The 20,145-nt window shown below is 49.5% G+C and overlaps 2 protein-coding genes across 9 annotated transcripts; both read left to right on the forward strand.

Annotated features, from left to right (window-relative positions):
- Positions 1-369: 369 nt before the first annotated feature.
- Positions 370-13,544, forward strand: TEKT2 (tektin 2). Of its 8 annotated transcripts, XM_074563374.1 has the most exons (11): positions 370-447; positions 6,615-6,729; positions 8,256-8,427; positions 8,814-8,939; positions 9,579-9,784; positions 10,351-10,494; positions 11,056-11,170; positions 11,514-11,621; positions 12,060-12,203; positions 12,464-12,543; positions 13,127-13,531. In XM_074563374.1, the coding sequence occupies exons 3-11, from the start codon at positions 8,272-8,274 to the stop codon at positions 13,377-13,379; spliced, it is 1,332 nt and encodes a 443-aa protein (XP_074419475.1). In that variant the 5' UTR covers positions 370-447; positions 6,615-6,729; positions 8,256-8,271; the 3' UTR covers positions 13,380-13,531. The 8 variants fall into 8 exon arrangements, with proteins under 8 accessions (XP_074419475.1, XP_074419477.1, XP_074419471.1 ...); XM_074563370.1 differs by lacking the exons at positions 370-447; positions 6,615-6,729 and adding an exon at positions 7,013-7,185; XM_074563372.1 differs by lacking the exons at positions 370-447; positions 6,615-6,729 and adding an exon at positions 7,014-7,112.
- A 618-nt stretch (positions 13,545-14,162) lies between these two features.
- ADPRS (ADP-ribosylserine hydrolase) lies at positions 14,163-19,777 on the forward strand. The gene is made up of 6 exons (XM_074563029.1): positions 14,163-14,430; positions 15,364-15,460; positions 16,308-16,515; positions 16,626-16,810; positions 16,901-17,001; positions 17,556-19,777. Exons 1-6 carry the CDS (start codon positions 14,196-14,198, stop codon positions 17,846-17,848), a joined length of 1,119 nt encoding a protein of 372 aa, XP_074419130.1. The 5' UTR covers positions 14,163-14,195; the 3' UTR covers positions 17,849-19,777.
- The last annotated feature ends 368 nt before the right edge of the window (positions 19,778-20,145 follow it).

Here is a 20,145-nt window from a genome sequence, read left to right on the forward strand (position 1 = left end):
GGATTGTGAGGGAGAGCCTTGCAAAGGGAAACACTGAAGCATCAGTTTTATGGAAACAAGGGTGTTGGTGGAGAGACTCCATCCACTCCCATCCCACGCACCCCGGCCATCCGAATCTCGGCGGAGGTACCCCCTCATCTAACACGGGTAGTTACCATAGGGTCCTTTTAAAACAAAGCAGTTTCACTGTTTAGAACTTGGAGTGACTTTTTTTTTAAGCAAGACAGTCCTCAGAAAGTGCCTTTTTAGAAGATGGTGCTGTAGATTTTTATTTTCCAGTTGTACGTGGCTGAAAATTTAAGATAAATTATTGAAAATGCCAAGTGTTTGATGGTATCTTTCAGGTACTTTCAAGCATCAGCTTCTCTGAGTCAGGACCAAGAATAACCAGGAAGGTGTTTCCATTTGGAGGGAGAGGCGTTGAGGAGCGATCACCAAATTCCGCTGGTAGGCTAGAAGCAGTTTTGATGTAGTTCATGCAATTTACCTCTTCACATTGAGGGGGTACGTGGCGGGTGGGTGTAGGAGAAGCAACAGCCCGGGAATCCTGGGGCAATGGGCCTTGTGCCGACGGGGATCCCATGGCTGTTGAAGGATGTTGTCTCTGAGATGTAGCGAGCTCCCAAAGATGAAGTAGCCAAACTGAGAGCTGTCTGAAGACTTAGGAGGTGGTCGGACCTGCTGGGAGCAGACCTGGTGTGGCGTGGGTGTTGGAGGGGTGATGCACGTGTGGTCCCAAGCTGGGAGCCGAGGTGCTCGGGACGGGAGCAGCTCGGTGGGGTGGGGGGTGCTGCCCCCTCAGACGGTGCCAGAGGCTCTGGGTCCACGGAGAGTTTGGTGAGCGTTCCTCCGGGCAGGAAAAGCTGTAGACTAGACTATGAAACACTGCACCTCAGTAACCTTGTAATGCTGCATAAAGTAATAATAATAGCAAAGTTCTGCTTTGATTACACTGTAATGTGCTTGCACATGCCTGCAAAAAATACACACTTAACTTTCATTTTTGTAATGGTCTTAATAGCAGTTATCGGACTTTTTTCTTTTACGATGAACCTTGTCCTTTGCTGTGGTGTTTCTGTATATTTATTGGTAATCTGTGTGCAGCGCATAGGTCTGTGTGTCTGGTCTGTATGTTGCTTTTAACACTTATTTTTAGGTGGGAGGAGTTTCTGAATGTTCTGTTTTTTCTTCTCCAAAGTCAGCTTAACTAGTCACGTTTGAGAGGAGACTGAATAAAACACCGTGACAGACAGACTACTTTAATTGGTACCTTTTTTCTTTAAGTTCAAAACTAAAATGAGTTTGTGTTCATTTTATTACTGTTCATACAGTATTGGGCATTTAAGATGTAGATAACTTGATGTCAGTCAGGATATTTTTGAATATAAGGAGCTTAAGCGCAAAACTCCCACTTGAATTGGAAGTGGGTATCATTGCAGGAATATGTTCGTGTCCAGCCTTTTTCTAGCAGTAAGCAGAGCTTTTTGACACCTACTAATTTGGACGCGAGCAATGAAATATTTTGGGTTTACAGTCCCGGAGCGGGGCAGTGACGCCTGGTTGGAGTTGCCCTCACTTCTTTGTTGAAAGGGACGTCGTCGCATTAATTTGCAATATCACACTCCCGCTCGCGCTACCCACGGAGACTATGAATCGCGTATCTCTCTGCTGTGTAGATTTCTTCCGAGTCAAGTTAAAGGAATGAGCTGATGTTTCTTGTAGTTTGTTACCAACTTTCTTGTCTTACTACAGTGCCCAATGCCACTTAGTTGGTATTTAAGCTTGCAAAGATGTTAAGTTATTTTATATTCCCAGTTTCTTAATGTTGTTAGGCTAGGATTTAGAAAGCATTTTTTCAGTCTAAATTCTGAGCCAAAACTGTGTCTTCTATCCCTTTTAGTAGTAGGCGTTTTTATCTTTTAGACTAAAAAGGGCCAAAAATCTCGCACCATCAGCTTGTTTGCAGCAATACTCTCCATCTCTTCCCTTGCCCATCAACCAGTTTATTTTCTATCTACGTTTAGCTAATACTGAAGCTGTTGAGATTTAGAAGGAAGTTGCTGCCTCCTCTTTCTGTCAAAAGAAATGAAATGCTGGTTTCTGTTGGGCAGAGGCCTCTTCCTAGAAGTCTTGCCTTGGTGGTGGTGAACTGTAGCACATGGGTTTCTTTACAGTAGAAATGTTCTGTATGTTTCTGTTGCATTCACTGGAGGGTGCATGATGTTTTATAGTATCCAATTTAAATACCACTGAACATGTAGACACTCCATTAAAATACTTTAAATTAAAAAAAGAAAACAAACCACAAACCAAAAAAACCCAACAACCTACTGCTCATGGGTAAGTTTTAATTCATCCTCCTTCCTGACAAAGTTTGAGACTGAAGATTTGCTGTAATTGATGCTACTCATAGTAAATCGTGCTGGGATTAATCCTAAAACTGAGCTGATTTAACTGCACGTTTTATGAGGAGGAGGAGGAGGAGTGGTGGTGACTGTGCTATTAAATGGTAGAAAGCTCTAAAAAAATGTAAGGAGGAAACTTGTCTTCATATTGAAAAAGCTGAATATACTGAAAAAAATCTCATGCTGCTAGAGCCTTGTGAACGTGTCTCTTTGCATCCACAGTTTACCCCAAAAGACCCCACATGACTACTTCAAAAACTAATACGCAAGGGGGAAAAGCATTTTCCCATGTTTTTTTAAGAGTGCCTGTTCACCTCCTAAAAGGCCCACGCTCAGAAGCTGGTGGCAGTGCCTGTAACAGCTGTATACTTAAATCAAACTGTGTTTTCTATCTAAACCTTGAAGCTACCTTACTTGCTTCAAAACAGATACAAGTTCCAGTAGATCGGTGCTATTTGAAACAACGGAGCCAAGGGGTTTTGTGAGCAATACCTGACCCCTCCATCAGATGTAGATGCTCTGATAGATTTCTGGTTGCGGTTTTCATGCAGTTCATGCTCCAGGGTGCCTGGCCACCAGGACAAACAGCAGCAGGCAGTTGTAGAGTTAATTTTGCTGTAGCACTACAGTTGCTCTGCGCTTCCTCAGCTCTTACCTACCTCCCTGTTCCTGCTCACTCTCCCTCCGCTGCCGACACGGAATGAGCCACGCTGAGGATGCTGTAGCTGTGGGGAAGGTTGAACCGGCTCAGTGGGAGGGTGGTGGGAATGCGATGGTGGCAAAAGCAACTGCCTGTGGAAATAAAGGACTGGGTAGGAGTTGGGTGGATGTCAGGTGAGCTGTGGTCAGCTCCAGCCCTTCAGGGAAATTGTTGAGAACGTCAAACATTAGCTTAGGTGTCCTGAACTGTTTGTGTCGGACTTGAACTCCTTGAGAGCAAGCATGTGCCTTTTTCTGATCAAGAACAGAAGCTGGGAAAACTTGGGTTTGCATTGGTATAGTATGGTTAGTGTTTTTCTTGAACTGTTTTTAAAGCTTGAAGTCCTTGGTCAGAATGGAGTTGGGTTTGTGTTGAATTCCTTAACCGAAGTGAGCCCTGAATTATATGTGAGTTAGAAGTACCCAGAGAGGAGAAGCTTTTAAAATAAGTGGTTTCTGGAGAGTAATGTCATCCAACAAACATGCTTCCTGGTAGACTTGCAATTTTTAAAATAAAATTTAACCTTGACATGTTTCTCTGTCTTATGAGAATCATGAATTTTGCCTTTATTTGAATGTTGCCTGTCCAGTAATGTCTTCACCCTTTGCTGTGCTCCTGCAGCTTTCCATACACTCCATTGCTTCTTCCCCCTTACCCCTTTTGGTGGCTGTAAGGACACGAAGAATGTTGTCCAGTGAATGTCGGGGAGCAGTGCAGAGGTCTGATTAAGTGGGAACGTGGAGGTGAGGATTTAACATCACAGAGAATTCTTCAAGAACCAGTTTGCCGGCAGCTGAGGGCAGTGATGTCCGTGGACAAACTCGCGTAGTCTCCTGGCTATGGGAGGAGTCGGTGGAGAGGTACGAGGGGAGAGAAGATGCCTCTCCTCTGACAGCAGGGTACTCCGAGAGGAAAGGCTGGTGTAGACTGTGTGCTGCACAAAAGTAGACGCCCATGTCTTAGATGCTAGTTTGGGCTTAAAGCTGCTAAAAAAGTGGATTTTTCAGACCAAAATGGAAGAGCTTTTCAGATAGATTATATTTTATTGCAGTATTGAGATATTGGTGAGTTACCCAGCCAGGAGCTCCGGTATCGGCGCTGGCTCTGAAATGGGTTCCCTCTCTGACCTTGGTAAATGAGTCTGCCTCGTTTTTTCACCCTATCTAGAAAATATTTACGATGATTCACTTCGCCTTACGAGAGCTAACTATTAGGTGTTCTGAGGATGACCCACGTTGTGGAAGTGCTAAACTCTTGATACGAACCTGTGCACCTTTTTGCAAGTGTGTGTCTTCGATTAATGCGGTTCTGTTTGGAGCCTGTCCCTGCCGCGAGCCTGGGCTCTTTCCTTCCGTCTCACGGCAGCTCTACTCCAGGAAGGCGGTTGGGATTGCTCCCGTGATGTTTACCTGCTGCTTTCTTTGAAGATAATCCATGTGTTGCAAAACAGACTGTCAGAGGGCAAGTTTATTTAAATGAAATTTGGGGTTTTTTTTTTTTCATTGCTGAGAATTACACAGATCTTTCAAACACATTTGGCAGTTGGAAAATCAATACCTACTGTAATACTATCTAGCAACACAGAAAACTATGACTGTATGTTGAGTTTAGGGCTGCGCTAGCCCATTAATCATAGGTCCACAACCCATTTAAGTACAGGTGTGCAAAAATTAGCTATTGAAATAGTTACTAATAAACTTTCATTATGCTTACACTTGCAGATCTCTTAAATATATTCACAACCAGTTTCTTTGATAGAAAATCCGTGTCTTGCCGGTTAGTGTTCACTCAAACATAATAGCAAAGTAATACCCACTGGAGCAATGCTAAATTTAAAGAACCTTTTGAAGTTTTTGAACCTGATGGTGTGCCAGCAAAGTGGAAACTTGAGTAGTGCTCTTAACTGGTGAGGAAAATTGATTGCCAGAAAAACTCGGTGAGAGGAAAACTGCTAGAGGTGAAGTTTGTCTTCTGACTTCTGGCAACTTTGCAGTGCAGAATGGCTTCTTTTGGGTACTTGGTTTTGTACATCACTTTCCTCCTGTGGCTATAGTTTTTAGTTTTCTTTGAACTTGATTTTTATTCTTCAGTGAAATGTTCTCATTTCTGTAGTTTTCAGTGTTGAATCTAGCCTTGAGACAACTTAAAGTTGTTTTCCTGTAGAAAAACCTGCTTCTAGAAAGCTGCGTTTTGTGTCTGTTTTGCAGGCAGTTTCTAAAAGCTAACCTCAGCACAGCAATAGAGTTGGCAGAACGAGTTTTTGGTCTGAAATGTTGATTTTACAGGCTCGTTTCCCAGCCCCAGCTGCCACGACCAGCGACACCGGTGTACTGATCTGCGTTTCATGGGTTAGTGATGCACTCTGGGCTCGCAGGGTACAGGTTCTCCTCTCTTATATTCTTGTTTCTTCCCTTGGTGTAAGCAGTTCAGCTTCCCCAGGTAGCCTGTTGGTGGATTAACAGCGTTGTTGCTTGTCATGGGGAAAAACTAGGCTGTTTACCTGGCCTGGAGGCATGTGATCAAAGATAAGAACATTGTCTATCAGCAGGTATTACTTTAAAGCTTTCACAGTAATTGGTAGCATTCGGTTATGAGCCAGTATGGGAATTAAAGTATCTTCGGGAGAACGTGGCTCAGGTGGCATCGTGTGTGCCATAAACATTGCTAGTGATCAAGCTGTATTTGTTTAGGAGACTGCTGGAAGCAATGTCGTGCATATAAATTTTGCGTATTTAATACCGTATGTTTAAATCGAAAAAGAAAAAATAATATTGTGCTGTTTGGGATTCCTTTTCAGAATAAAATTCTAATAAAGCAGTCCGGTGGATTGAGATTCCCTTCTATGTGTATGTCTCGCTCTTTCTCACACGCTGGTAACTGCTCCCCCCTCGTTTCGGTGTTCCTGTAGCAGAACTGGAGCGTTTTCCCACCGTGAAGGTACTGGGGGCCTTCAAAGCAAAAGGGAATTGTTTCAAGAATAAAGTAGAGCTGTGACTTGAGACATTGCACAAATAAGATTGTAGATGGATGGCAAACAAACTGGTAAAAGCCTTTATTTTTACTTAACCATCTTGACCATGTGTGCCTATTTGTACTGCGGATGTGGGCTGCGGCCGGGCGGGCGGGGGGGGCCGTGTGGGTGTGTGTTGAGATGTCCTCGCTGCGCAGAAGCGGTGTCCTCTGCCCCTTCTCCCTCTCCAGAGAAATTGTTCTTGCCAAAATTTTCTACCTGTTGCAAGAGTTGCTTTCTTTCCAGCACAGTAAAACGTCAACTTCACTGTTCCTTCCCTCTCTTAGGCATCTGTAACCTCTGTACGACTCTGTATAGTACACACAACAGTCATCCGATCTCTGCTGGCTTTAGATGCCATCCAGTTGGGTGTATTGTAAACGAACCGTATTCATTTGAAAAATAAATTTTTTTTGAAATGCAGTTGTGATACTTTTAATTTTTTTATATATATACATACATATATACACACTTGCATCATTTTTATTTCTTCCCACAGCCCTGTCTGCAGGAGTGGATGGAGGTGGAGGTGGGTGGCATCTGGAGGGAGGTACCAGGCATGGCTCCACACCTCTGCTGGAAAACGACTTTACTTCTGGCCTTTTCTGTTTGATGTAATGCCATTTAAAGTAACGGGGAAGAGCTTTGTGAATTGCTCTGGTGGGTGTTGTGCTGCCCCTGCAGCCTGCGGGCCGCAGCTGTGGTGGGGGCGCAGTGGACCCACTCCCTGCCGGGGGGGGCACCCCATCCCACGGCGTTATTGGTTATTTGTTTGGGTTTTTTAAAAGATAACGATGATAATAGCTGTTTTTGGTGTTGCTTTGCCCCAGTTTGCGGTGTAACTGCAGCAGACACAGGCCGCGCTGGCGCCCCCGCTCCCCGTCCCGTCCTCCTCCGCGGCCGAGGACGCCCGAGGCGGTGGAAAGCGCCGCCGCTGGGCAACGGGCCCGCGCGTGCCTGGCAACCGGCCCTGAGGCGGCGGGGCCGGGCCTGAAAGGTGACGGGAGAGGGCCGGGACCGGGGCTTAAAGGTGACGGGAGAGGGCCGGGACCGGGGCCGGGGCCTGAAAGGTGATGGGAGAGGGCCGGGCCCGGGGCTTGGTGGAGAGGGGAGAGGGCCGGGAGCGACCCTGAGGCCGGGCGGGGAGCGAGCCTGGGCCGCGCCGGGCCGTGAGGGGAGAGGGCTGGGGCTAAGGCCGACGGGAGGGAAGGCCCCAGAGAAGCGGGGCCGAGCTCGGGATGAGCCCCGAGAGAGCAGCAGGGCCCTGGCACGGAGGAGCTGGGTCACCCTGCTCAAGGCCGCCCGCGCCCTGCCGAGGTGAGAGGCCCTCCTCGCTGCGGGCTGAGCCCCTTCCCTGTTTGCCCCTGCCACCTGTGGGGTCAGGCCCTGAGCCCTCTGTGCCTTCTCTCTGGCTCTGCAGCCCCAAGTCCTGCCCGCAGAGATTCCTTCCCCTCAGGAGTTCCCCGGCTTCTCTTCCCCAGCCGCCTTTGGAGCAGATGGCTGTGCTCAGGGAGCTCTGTCCCAGCTACCTGTGCCTGGGAAGGCTGGGGGACAGGCATGGGATGTACCGGAGCCAGGGAAACTGTCTGCCCCGGAACTCTACCTGACTCTGGGTTTTTTGGGACCTGCAGTCTCCTCAAGGAGCTGCTCCGATCCTGTTGAGTGGTCTCTGTGATTCCCACTGGTTTTGCAGGGATATGCTGGGTAGCAAGGAAGATGGCTGCAAACTGTACTGTTCCTGCAAAGCCTTTGAGTCCCCTGAGACTGCAGCCCTGGGCTGAGCCTAGGCAGCTGTAACAAAAGCAGAATCAGTAATATAATCAGCCGTTTTGTCCAAGCTCAATAAATAGTGTGTGAGAGATGGCACTGTGAGGGGCTCCTTGTCTCTCCACAAATAGCGCTGCTCTCCAGGCAGAGAGAGGTGGACAGGGCTTTCCTCCCAGCCCAGGGGCAGAGGGTAGCTCCGATCGCCCACCCTTGTGCTTCCCTGCTTGTGTGGACATGTGTGTCTGTATTAGACGAGGTGCCAGGATAGAGCTTGCTAATGCTTTTCTCTTGAAGAGGTTCCCAATTTGTGGGTGCATCTCCATTTCTGGTGTATTTTCATGAATAAACATGAAAATCTTGCGTTCCCTTTTAGTCACCTGTTTAGCAAGATGGCCACACTGAGTGTAAAGCCAGGACAGCGGTTCACTGTGCCGGATTGGCACACCAACTCCCATCTCATCTCAGCCGATGCTGAACGCCAGCGCTCTGCTTCCCACCTAGTCCGGCAGGAAGCCCGAGCTCTCCGCAACGAAACCAACAACCAGGTGGGCCTTCTGGCAGGTTGGCTGCTCCCAGGTTTGTCAGAACCATGGGCTGAGGAGTGTGGGAGAGTGTCTAGATCCGGATGTGTGGATGAGGGAATAGAAGAAGGCTTTACCTCTATAGAACCTGATAAAAATGTACATTTACTTCCTGTAAACCCGTGTGCAATGATGCGTATTTACTGGCGTGAAATCCCTGGGTGTGATTCTTGTGTCTGTTGCAACTTGTGTGTTCTGTGCTCTCCGTTTGCATAGATGACTCTTAGACCAAATGGCAATGTCTTATACTCCTGTGAGGGGTCAGTCAATGCTGAAAGCAGGGAAAGGCTTCAGCAAGATTCAAAACTGCAATTCAGAAAAGAGTAGTGGCATTTCTCCTCTAATTTCAGGCAAAATGGGATGAGCACGACAACCAAACCCGCCTGACTGAACGTATCAGCAGCGTGAACAGATGGAAAGAGACCCTGGACAAATGCCTCGCAGACATAGATGCGGAAATCGATGCCTTAGCCAAAGTATGTTGGGAAGACAGATGGCTGGAAATCAACTTACACTCTCAACATGGGATGTTAAATAATTTAGGCTTCTCTTCTGCAATGGGCAAGCCCGTATGGAGTTTAAGGGGGGCTTATCACAGGTATACTGAGATCCATACCTGATGAAATGGCTTCCTGGAAAGCAAGCCACTGTGTTCTTGGCTAAGCCAAGCCGTTTTACGGAGCTGCGCATTGTACGCTCGTGTTTGAGTTTATGGGTGTTTTTTGTTGGTTTCGTTTTGGGGTGTTGGTTGTTTGGTTTTTTTAAAGCTCTGAAGGATAATGAGAAATATGTTAACATCATCATTCAAAAATGTTTGATTTTTAGAGAATAGCAATGGGACATCTCTCTAATTCTTTCAGTTCTAAACCCAGAGGCTGCTGCTCCTGGAGTTGTTAGCCCTCAGCGAGGTGTGATTTCCAATGCAAAAAGCAGATGTAGAGGACTAATGTCCTTGGCTCTCAAAACTTTCATTCCAGACTTGCTAAAAGGTTTTGGAACTGCAAAGGCAGGCAGTGTGAGACCCTCTTAACGAGGGTATCGCTCGATTCCCCTTCCTTTCTTCCTCCCATCCCTGAAGGAGACTCCTCCTACACCCAGATGGCTTCTTCCTACAGGTGAAGGAAGCAGCAGAATGTGCTCTCCAGGCAAAGAACTTGCCTTTGGATGTTTCCATTGAGTGCCTGACGCTCCGGGAGAGCCGCCGTGCTATCGATTTGGTGAGGGACCCTGTGGGCGAAGAACTGCGCAAGGAGGTGAAGGTGATCGACAAAGCCAAGAGAGAACTGCAGCAGAGAGTGCGTGAAGCCTTCGAACAGCTATGGTGAGGCACATGACACAGCTTTGGACCGGACTCTGCCCTCCTTGCTTGGCCCCGGCAGTTTAACGTGCCTCTAATGCCACACTGAGATGGGCAAGCAGGCCAGGCGTGGTTACCTCGGGGCAGTGGGCCTCGCAGAGGAGCCTTTGGTGATTATCGTCAAGGTCTATGGAGCTTGGGAGTTTGTAGGGGAGAGCAGGTCAAGGGAGACTTCCTAAGCATCCTTGGCCCACACAGATATCTTGTGCCACCTGTCTTGGTTCATGACCAGTGACCTGGAGGCGTTGAAGCTCCCAGACCCTAATCCCTCATGGGTCACTGCCCCGCTGCAGGAGGGCAGGCAGCTCAGTCCCCACGGTGCTCCAGAGCAAAGCACGGAGGGAGCCAGGCAGGGGGTACAGCAGGTACGCCGGAATAGCCGGTCAGGCTAAGTTCCCTGCCATCAGGGAGGGCAGGAGCTCATCTCTCATTTTAAAAAGATGACTGAGGTGGTGATGAAAGCTTTGGAAATTGGGAGCTGCCTCTCCCCTATGCGTGCCCCCTGCTTACTCCAGCCCTGCTTTCTGCAGTCTCTTACAGGAAGCTCGCCAGCAGCTGAGCTGTGACCATCGGTGCAAGATGGAAGCATTGGAAATAGATCGCATGTGCTTATCCCTCAGCGTCAACTCTCCCAACATCTCCTTCAAGGTCAACCCAACCCGCGTCCCAGATGGGTAAGGAAAGAGCCTGCCCTTGTGGGGCCAAATCTGCGCTGGTGCTCGAAAGAGCCCTGGGCTGATTTTTCCATCCATGTTACGTCCTGGCTTGATGGTGCAGTTTTTGAGAGATGTCAGAACAGGAGGTGGCTGTTGGGATTTGTTGTGGCTCTTGAATTTTGAAGGCACAGACCTTTGGGAGTTATCTAAATTGTCACTGCAAAACCGGAGAAGCTAGCTGCCCTGCCTCCCTCGTGTGTGGCTGGAGGTGACTCAGTAGTGGTGTAGTATCGGCCTTTGGCACGGCTTATGAGAGAGTTGCTGCACATTTTCACTTGCTTGGCATTTCATAGCATGGTTTGGATGTGTCCCCGGTTTGAGCAGATGTTGGGCTCGGTGCAGGAGCCACGGGGTAACAATCTCCAGCTGGTGCAGTGAGGAGATCAGACAGGATGTGACCTCCAGAGTTCCTGAATCATTTCATACTGCACAAAGCCTTCTCGGCCTGCAGCAGGTGGTTCCTTTTCAACAGTCTTGCAAACATTTGACTTATTTTCATAACTGCTGACTTGTTCACAGATCAACTGCACCTGATGAGTGGGAACGGAATAGCCAATGTAACAAGGAGCACGCTGAGGCAGAAATGAAAGCCTCGACTGAGCTCCGAGAAGCCGCACTGCTTACCATTGCACAGGTAGGTCAGTCCCTTGGCTGTGAATCGGTGGTGCGGTTCTTTATGGGGAGAATGGGCTGGCATGTGCTGTGGCCAGGGGATGGGAGCCTTTGAAAAGACAGCATTGGCCCATGGCCCTCTCCGAGAGCAGCTGCCCTCCTGGTTTAAAAGAGGCGCTTGGTTACGCTGCGGAGCTTGCAGCAGTCTCAGCAACCTGGAAGACACGTACCTGTCCATCGCTCCCGGCCCCCTGGCTCCAGGGGGGTGCGTGACCCCCTGCTCAGGCTTGTCCCAACCTCCCAGGCAACAGCTGGGAGAGAGACACCTTCTAGAGGTGTGTGACCGGAGCCTGTTCTCTCCTCAGACAAACAACGAGCTGGAGGCTCAGCGTGTAGCTACAGAGTTTGCCTTGCGCAAGAGGATTAGAGACCTGGACAGAGCCTACGATGAGCTGAAATGGCAGGAGCAGAATGTAAATGTTGCTTCCTTGGTTATCGAACACAGCCTTGGGTGGGAATCGAATCCAAAAGGCTCTTTGTTATGTGGAAAGCTACTTGGCCTGAGCATGGTTTCCACGTGAGAGCTGTTAAGTGGCGCATGTATGATCCCTGCAACATCCTACCTCTTTGTGCCATCACAGCTGCTGCTCTGGCATTTCCCAGCAGCAGTGCCAGGTTTTGGCCTTTTTATTTCACCCCTGGGCTCAACCGCTGTGGCCATGAAACACCGGCAGCACCATGCCTGGTCTGTATGAAAAGCCCAGTCTGTGAACAGAGGGGTTCAGTACTGAGAAGCCACCAGCCCTTGTTTAAAATCCATTCCCAGCACAGTAAAATCCCAGGACGCATGGGGGCTGTTTTCCAGTCTGTATCCCTGTCTGTCCTTCAAGACACATGTCTTTTATCTGTAGACCTTGGAGGAAATTACTGAGATGGAGGAGGACATCCGACGCTTGGAGGAAGATCTTAGAAGGAAAATGCAAGATCTGAAAGTGGCACACACCCGCCTGGAGACCCGCACGTATCGGCCCAATGTGGAGCTCTGTCGGGATCAGGTACCAGCCTCACCTGGCAGCTTCCTGGAGGAGGGACAGGGGGAACTGACTGGGATGGGGGCTTGCGTGGATCTGGAAAATCTGGGTGCGCTTTGGAGAAAACTACAGAGGGGCTGAGCAGCGAATCCTACAGTCATCTAGCACAGCAAGGAAATAAACGTCATAGCTGGGCTAGAAGGGGAGCGAGAGAACCGTGGCCTCTGTAAAACACCACTTCAGCTCCGTTAACTGCTGTGCCCTTCTCCCTCCCCATCTCGCAGGTCCAGTATGGGCTCACAGATGAGGTCCACCAGCTGGAAGGAACGATCCGCGCACTCAAACAGAAGCTGGCAGAGTCACAGTAAGTCTCCTGCTGCTGCAGAGCAGTGGCCCAGCATTGCCCACATGAAGAACAGGGCTATGTGCAGCCCTGGGCCTGGCACGCTTCCAGAAGCGGCATTTTGGAGCTCGGATCTGCTCGGATCAGGAGTGGAAATAGTCTTTGGGCTTGGTGGCGAGCTGGACTGGGCAGCAGAGTCTGGGCAAGGCACGAGAGGTCTGTGTGGTGGGACGGTGAATGGGGTTCCCACGGTCCCTGCTTGACTCTGACTTCAACCAGGCACAGACGGTTCTAAAAGGGAAAGAGAAAAAAGGGTGAAAAGTAAAGGAAGAAACAGAAGAGCTGCTTTGGGCTGGCGTGGGCTCCCGGGGCGCACATCTCTGCGCTGCGCTCCGGGAGCAGCGTGTGGGCTTGCTATTCACAGCCCCGAACAATGCTGCTGCTGTGTGCCGAGAAATACCCGATGCATTCGTTCTTCCTGCAAAGGCCAATGCTGCGCTGAGATTTCTGCTGCCAGAAAGTGGGAAGTTGGGTGTTTTCTGTCCAACTTGGGAAGTGAATGCAGTGCTTGAACCCAACTGCTCTCACCTCTGCTTGTTCCCAGGGACGCCTTGGACGCTCTTTACAGACAACTTTACTGCGTTCAGACAGATATCGGCTACAAAGCCAATTCCCTGCTGCTGGACAACAAGTGCTTGGAGAGCCGGAGAAGGCTCGTGGTCCCCGCCGAGAAATTTGTGCCAGAGCTCGACACTTTCAACCGGACCACGAACCGCGCGCTCTCCCCACCGAAGAGCGGGCAGCTGGAGCTGGCTCGGTGCGCCGGGGAGAAAGCTACCGGTGACTCAGTTCCGTAGCAAGGAAAGCGGACATCTGTGTCGTGTTAGGATAATGCAATTCTCCCTCCTCCTAGTTTGTTGTATAACTGTCTGTCCCCCTTATATGATGTTTATGGCCTCTTGCACTCGGAGGAGCGTTATAAACAATAAAAGAGTCTGTCCCCAAGAGCAGTTGTCATCCCGACGGCGTTGGAAGCGTTTTCGCGGTGATTGAATCCATCTGGGCTCTTGGGTGTTTTTAAGTCCTTTAAAGTGCAAGGCGAGCGCGCTGAAAAGGGACTGTGTTAATGGTGGCGGCGGGCCAGATCCTGCCTCAAATCTGCTCGCTTTAGTGATTAAAGCGAAGTTTGGGTTGGGGTTTCCCCTTGCCCGCTGGCCCTGCCGAGGGAGGGCAGCCACGAAAGCAAAAGCTTGGAGAAGCCTGTTCTGGCTCTTGTGGGCGCAGACTCGTTAAAACTCAATTGCAAATTGAATTTGCGGCGCTCGCCTTCTGCCGGGAGTTTATTAATTTCTCTTCCAGGCGACGCTCTCCGCGCGTCCGAACTGGATTATTGCCCCGCGTGACGGGACCAGAACTTGGTTTCTTCATCCCCGAGGTGGGTGACGATGAAAAGCAGCCTGGGTTTCGACTCCTGTCCTCTCGGACTAAATTTTTATAATGAGAAATTGAGGGGAAAAAGATAAAATAATCGACGCTTTTGCCTTCCTGTAAACGGGGAAACGAGGCGACAGGCGCCGCCGCCGCTCTCCTCCGGGCCGCCAGGGGGCGCTGTGCGCGGCGGCGCACAGCGCCCCCTGGCGGCCCGGAGGAGAGCGGCGGCGGCGCCGGAGAAAATGGCGGCGGCGGCGGGTTCGGGTTCAGGCACCGGGCGAGCGACGGCGCGGCCTCGGCCGGGAGCCGCCCGGTTCCGTGGCTGTTTGGCCGGGGCTTTGTTGGGTGATTGCCTGGGCGCCGTCTTCGAAGGCAGGAGCGTGGTGAAGCTGCCCGACCTTCTACGCTTCCTCCGAGGCCTGGAACCGGCCTCCGAGCCGCCTGAAACGGCGGAACCGGCCGGTAGCGCCCGTAGAGGTAGGAGGGGGGACGGGACGGGACGGTCCCCGGGAGCGGGATGGGGGTCAGGCCCGGAGCACACCCCCTACCCACCGGGTCGGGCCCGGCCCCCCCGCAGCCCCAGGATCGGGCTTTGGGTTGCGTGTCCCCCCGGCCCCGTCCTCACAGCCCCGGGGCCGCTGCCCCTCTGACTGGGTGCCCCCAGTCCTGAGGTGAGGGGCGTCTCCCTTGGGACACCCCTGGCTGTCCCCATTCCCTGCGGTGGTTTGGGGGGTGTTCCGGTCCCCCCCGGGGTGAGGGTGACCTTCTTGTCTCCTCATGTGCAGGGATGAGGGGTTTGGTGAGCTCGGCCTCAGCTCCTCCTCGAGCGGGGTCCGGCTGTGGAGTGTGCAGGGAACCGGCATATTGCAGTGCAGGGAGGAACAGATGTACCAAAAATCGATGAGGAGTAGAGTAAGAGAAGCACAAGACCGGTTATTTAACTCCTAGCAAGTGACGATGGATTCATGTTGGGGTTCTGAGCTGTGCCGTGCAAACACTTATAGTAGGCTCTTAAAAGGACTTGATTTTGTTGTGGTCTTGTCCAAAAATGCAACTGTGCTTTCTTTTTGCTTGTCAGTGTACGTCGTAAACTCCTTGAGAAGTAGGCTTGTCTCTCACTTCTCTGTATGTGCTTCTGTATATCAAACCTTTTTCTTGGCTCTTACTAATCTTGAGATGCTTTTTGTCTCATTCTTGCTGTGGATGCATCTCTTGCTCTGCACCTTCTTACTGTGGTGACCAGGGCTAGCGATGAGCTCAGAGTGCTGGGGAGCTCCTGGTGATGTTTTAACTCCAGCTATACAGATAACAAGGCCTTGGAGAGTAGGGAAGTGCTGGCAGGGGAGAAGGACAGGAGGAGAGTGAGTTTGTCTCTGGATGGTCACATTATGTTTTGACCTTCTGTTTTAGAGACGCTTTCGTACACGGACGACACGGCCATGAGCAGGTCGGTGGTGCAGTCCCTGCTAGCCAAGCGAGAGTTTGATGAAGTTGATATGGCCAAGAGGTAAGGACTGCAGACAGCTTCAGAGGGCAGGGTGTTGACATTTACTAGCGATGGCAAAACTTTCTTAAGAGTCAGCAATCGCTGTAATTTTCCGTGAAAGGGGGCAGGGGGTAAGGCAAAATCATTGTTAATTTGTGGAGGAAAAAAATCAGAAAAGCTGTGGCTAATTCTGTAATTTATTATGCACTTTGCACTGTCCTGGAACGTGCAGCAGCATTAGCTTTCATGTGGGTTCAGAGTCTGCTTGGAAATGAAGCAGGATGGGACGTGCTGTATTGCAGCCATGTATGTGTATTCACCTTTGAGGAAGATAAAGTGCAGAAATTTCAGAAGCATTTCCTTTCATGTTTTATTTGTTGCTATTTATGTTTGTACTTCCCTTAATTTAGTTAGTGAATATTAGTGAGGTCAGCTTCAGTTTGTTTATGATCTGTTTCCCTTTTGAATCCGCAGGCCTGGTAGCATTTGGTTCCACTTAAGGGAGAACATTTATTTGTTTAGAAAACTCTTCCACTGAACTTGAACAAAAGACTTTCTCTGTGGTTGTGACCCACGGAAACGTTTCCAGTTTGCTTCTATTTTAAGGCAAAGTTGAGAGGGAAGCAAGTGGGTTGAGAAAGGTGATGTTTAGACACCCTTTCCTCCTTTCACACCAGTTTTTGGGAATCAGATTCTTTCCCTACAGAACTGAATCACTTGAACCCTGGCTGTCGCTGAGTGATCCATGTGTTATTAATTCACTTCATCAAGTGGCTTTATGCAGCCTCTTTACAAACTTTAATAATGGACCAAATATCCCATGTATTTTTTCTCACCTGCATAACCGCCGCTCTCTTGCCCATGCCAGGTTTGCTGAGGAGTACAAGAAGGAACCCAACCGGGGCTATGGGATGGCCGTTGTCAATGTCTTCAAGAAGCTCCTGAGCCCCAAGTGCAATGATGTGTTTGAACCAGCAAGAGCCCAGTTTAACGGGAAAGGCTCCTACGGCAATGGCGGTGCCATGAGGGTGGCAGGCATCTCACTGGTGTATTCTGATGTCCAGGATGTTAAGAAGGTACTGTTCATGGCTGTTTTGGGCTCCTCGGCTCTTAGAGTCCCTGCTGTCAGGCAAGTCTCACCGTGATCTCTCAGGCAGGTTTGCTAACGGCGTGTTTTCATTCGCAGTTTGCAAAGCTGAGTGCTGAGTTAACCCATGCCAACTCCTTGGGCTACAACGGGGCCATCCTGCAGGCCCTGGCTGTGCATCTGGCCCTGCAGGGAGAGCTCAGCAAGGAGACCTTCCTGGAGCAGCTCATTAGCCACATGGAAGACGTAGAGGCAGATGATAAGTCTCTTACTGATGCCCGAACGTAAGTAGCTGTGAGGAGCACTAACTCTGCTGTGTACAGTTTATTGTGGCTCTTCACGTTCTCTCTTTTTCATTGTACTCTTGTTTCCAGGCTGGGATTTGAAGATTTACCGTTTTCGAGGCGTCTAAAGAAAATAAAGGAATTCTTGGAACTCAGCAGTGTTCCCAAAGCAGATGTGTTGTTTGAATTAGGTAAGTACCTTTCTTACTGGAAGCATGAGGAAAGAAAGCGCTGGAAGCAGGGCTAACTCAGCAAGCCTGGCTGATGTGTCCTCCCCCAGAGGCCACATCGACCTCTGCTGTCTGTCAGGCAGAGAAGGTGCTGGACAGGCTGCCTGTGCTCACCAGTCAGTAATTCTCTTGATCTTGACCCTCTGTATTGGTGGGGGAAAAAATGTCCTGCTAAGAAAAACTTATCATGAGTAGTGTTTCTTAATATTCTAAGATTTCTTGTTTGTCTTAACGGCTATTGGATCTTAATGTTGGATGGGAACGGTTAGATGTGTATTGCCAGAGGGGACTGGTGTAGCTGGGAGTTGATCTCCAGGTGTGAGTAGTACTGGGGAGCTATGGGGAAATTTCTCTTCTAGGATGCAAACTTTTGCACCTCGTCATGATAAAATCAGTGATACTGGTGTTGAAAGTAACTGGCAATGGGAAGTTGTAGTCAAAGGGGAAAAGGTGCTGCTGTGGGAAGCAAGAAACAAGTGTCCTGCAGCACTGAAGGTGGTTGGTTTTGTTAACAGGGAATGGCATTGCTGCTTTGCGGTCTGTCCCTACTGCAATTTACTCCTTCTTGCGCTGTATGGACGCTGACCCGGATATTCCTGATCACTACAACAACCTGCAGAGGACCATCATCTACTGTATCTCTCTGGGTGGAGACACAGATACCATTGCTACCATGGCAGGAGCCATTGCAGGGGCTTATTATGGGGAGGAGCAGATACCCCCGAGTTGGGAGCAGAGCTGTGAAGCTTTTCAAGAGACACAGAAGCTGGCAAATAGCTTGTATGAACTCTACTGCCAGCGGCTCTGAGCTCCAAGGGGAGCGTGTTTTCTGAAGGCAACGCGGGTGGTCACCTCTGCATTTCTGGTGAGAAATCGTGGTGGATCCACGCCATCTGGAGACGCCAGCGAGGTACCATCTGAGAAAGACGCCTGCTGCTGTGAGTTGAGAGCTGGAAGCATGAGCCGGTTTGGAAGAGAAGGGGACATGCCCTTCAGTTGGGGTTCAGCTGGGAAGTGGCTGCATGTGGCGCCTTGGACAGTGGGTGCATCTCCTCTGAAGTGTACAGGAGCATGGAGTTTTTCATAGGATTTCTGCTTCTTGCTTTGTCCCACCCTGATGCCATTATGTCATTTTGTCATTACAGTTGCTAGATGGTGTCTGAATACACTGACTTTCTTGCTGTTTTCCGCTACTCCTGTGTGCTGTGGCCTTTGTTTCAGTTGTTAGTGGCCTGTCCTGCAGTGGCTTTGACAGGCTCCACACCCCTCTCAAAGCACCAGTTCACACTCAGATGATCAGCTAAAGGGTGTAGACGGGGGTCATCAGAGAGGCACGGGGGTCATCAGAGAGGCACGTCCCTGGGAGCCCAGAGGTGTCCTGCATGGTGGTGGGGACCACCTCCTGTGCCGCGGAGTGAGGGTGCTGGAGCGCAGACCTCCCAGGGAGGTTCGCTTCCTTAAAGGCAGGGTGAAAAGTGCCCAAGATGGGAGAAGGGATTTCTTTGCGTTCCTAGTGGCATTGTGAGAAATGCCTTTAGTGCTTGCAGATAGAATCCCAGTTGGCTCGTTGTTACTGTCGGAGGGGACGTAACTAATTACTGCTCCTTTGGTGTCCCTTGCCCTGCGATCCACCATCCTCATCTATTGCAGTTTGTGTTTCCTTACGTAGCTGGCTACTCTACCTACTCCTTTGTTCCTAAGCCGTGCCGCCTGCGGTGTTATTGCTGTCCTGTCTATGTCCAGAGCACTGAGTGAGGTTGCTGTTTAAATCTGTGGGTGGAGATAGTTGTGAACCTGTGTTACGCAAGGATCGAATTCTGGGTTCTGCTGCAGTCAGTGACTAAAATGACTTCAGCAGGAAGCAGGAGTTACTTCTCACAGTTTTAAAACTTTGTACTTGGTAAGATTCATGTGAAAATAAAGGGAAAGGTAGGTTAATTGGGGGAGAATGTATCAGAGTTTAAAACAATTTGTGCATTTGAATCTGGTGCTGGTGGCTGAGAACATTCTAGCAAAGCTGTGTTGTTCCGGAGTTTCATGTTTAAAACCTTTGCCCAGTGGAGGTAGTCAAAAAGGGAGTAACAGCTTGGGTATGGCATGTCTAAAAGGGGTTTAAAGCTTTTTAATAATTGAAAACAAGAAGAAAGAGAGAGGCAAGCAGTCATCATATGGAAATGCTTATAAATTTGAATGTGACAATGTAATTCTCTATAATCTCTCTAGTATTTCTTATGACACCGGGAAGTGACGGTTCTGCTCAGAGCTCACTCCCCGTTGGCATCGGCACGTGGTGGTTGTGTGTGGGGCTGCACGCACACAGGGAGAATCTGGCTGCGATGGCTCCAGTTTCTCCCGAACTCGCCTTCCTTCAAGTGCCAGTCTTCTTTGTGATGCTTTAACGGGTTTTCTTTGTATAAATGAATATCTTGTCCTGAGAACATGTGGAATTTTGGTCTATCGTATATTTATGTCTTGTGCTGCAGATCTGAGATGTAAAATGTCAGGTTTTCCACATTATTCTGCCAGAGGTGTGAACATATTCACGGAATTATTTAAAAGAAGATGCTTTCTTTTTAAAGCAGCTTTATAACTTTAAATGTGTGGAACTCATGAAGAGCAGAAGTGCTCCTGTTTACAAAATACAGCTCATTTTAGGCCAGAATTTAAATGTGTACTAAAACATTTAGCTCTGACTTCTTGGAAAGAAATAAAATCACTTAGCTATCTTTGTTAATGAGCCACTGCTCCTTGTCTTTTCATTCAAGTCATGAAGTTGTGCTCCCAAACGAAATGACAAGAGGAGTTGTTTGAAAACCTCGGGGCTATTTCTCCCCACCCCACACTGCAGTTAAGGTTTAACCTGAAACTACTTTGTTACGGCCTCTTGAAATCTTTCTGTAGAAAGAATGGAAGCTGTTTGGTGCTGGTTAGAGACATCTGCAGGTAGCCGAGACTTGTGCTTCATTTGGGGTGAGTTTTAGCGCTGGAAATCTGCTGTCAAAACAACTTTCAGGTGGGCACTCTTCCCTTGTGAGCCAGTGGGGCAGCTGAAGTTTGCAAAAGCGCAGGAGTCGTGGCCTGTGTTAGCAGCGGGGCGAGTTGGCA

The sequence above is a fragment of the Larus michahellis genome, chromosome 19 (assembly GCF_964199755.1).
Source record: "Larus michahellis chromosome 19, bLarMic1.1, whole genome shotgun sequence".
Taxonomy (NCBI): Eukaryota; Metazoa; Chordata; class Aves; order Charadriiformes; family Laridae; genus Larus; species Larus michahellis.

Coding starts and splice junctions, on each gene's coding strand:
- TEKT2 (XM_074563374.1), top strand. CDS start 8,272: ATGGCCACACTGAGTGTAAAGCCAGGACAGCGGTTCACTGTGCCGGAT. Junction 12,204..12,463: donor TGGAGCTCTGTCGGGATCAG/GTACCAGCCTCA, acceptor CCCATCTCGCAG/GTCCAGTATGGGCTCACAGA. Junction 12,544..13,126: donor CAGAAGCTGGCAGAGTCACA/GTAAGTCTCCTG, acceptor GCTTGTTCCCAG/GGACGCCTTGGACGCTCTTT.
- ADPRS (XM_074563029.1), top strand. CDS start 14,196: ATGGCGGCGGCGGCGGGTTCGGGTTCAGGCACCGGGCGAGCGACGGCG. Junction 14,431..15,363: donor GGCCGGTAGCGCCCGTAGAG/GTAGGAGGGGGG, acceptor CTTCTGTTTTAG/AGACGCTTTCGTACACGGAC. Junction 17,002..17,555: donor AGATGTGTTGTTTGAATTAG/GTAAGTACCTTT, acceptor TTTTGTTAACAG/GGAATGGCATTGCTGCTTTG.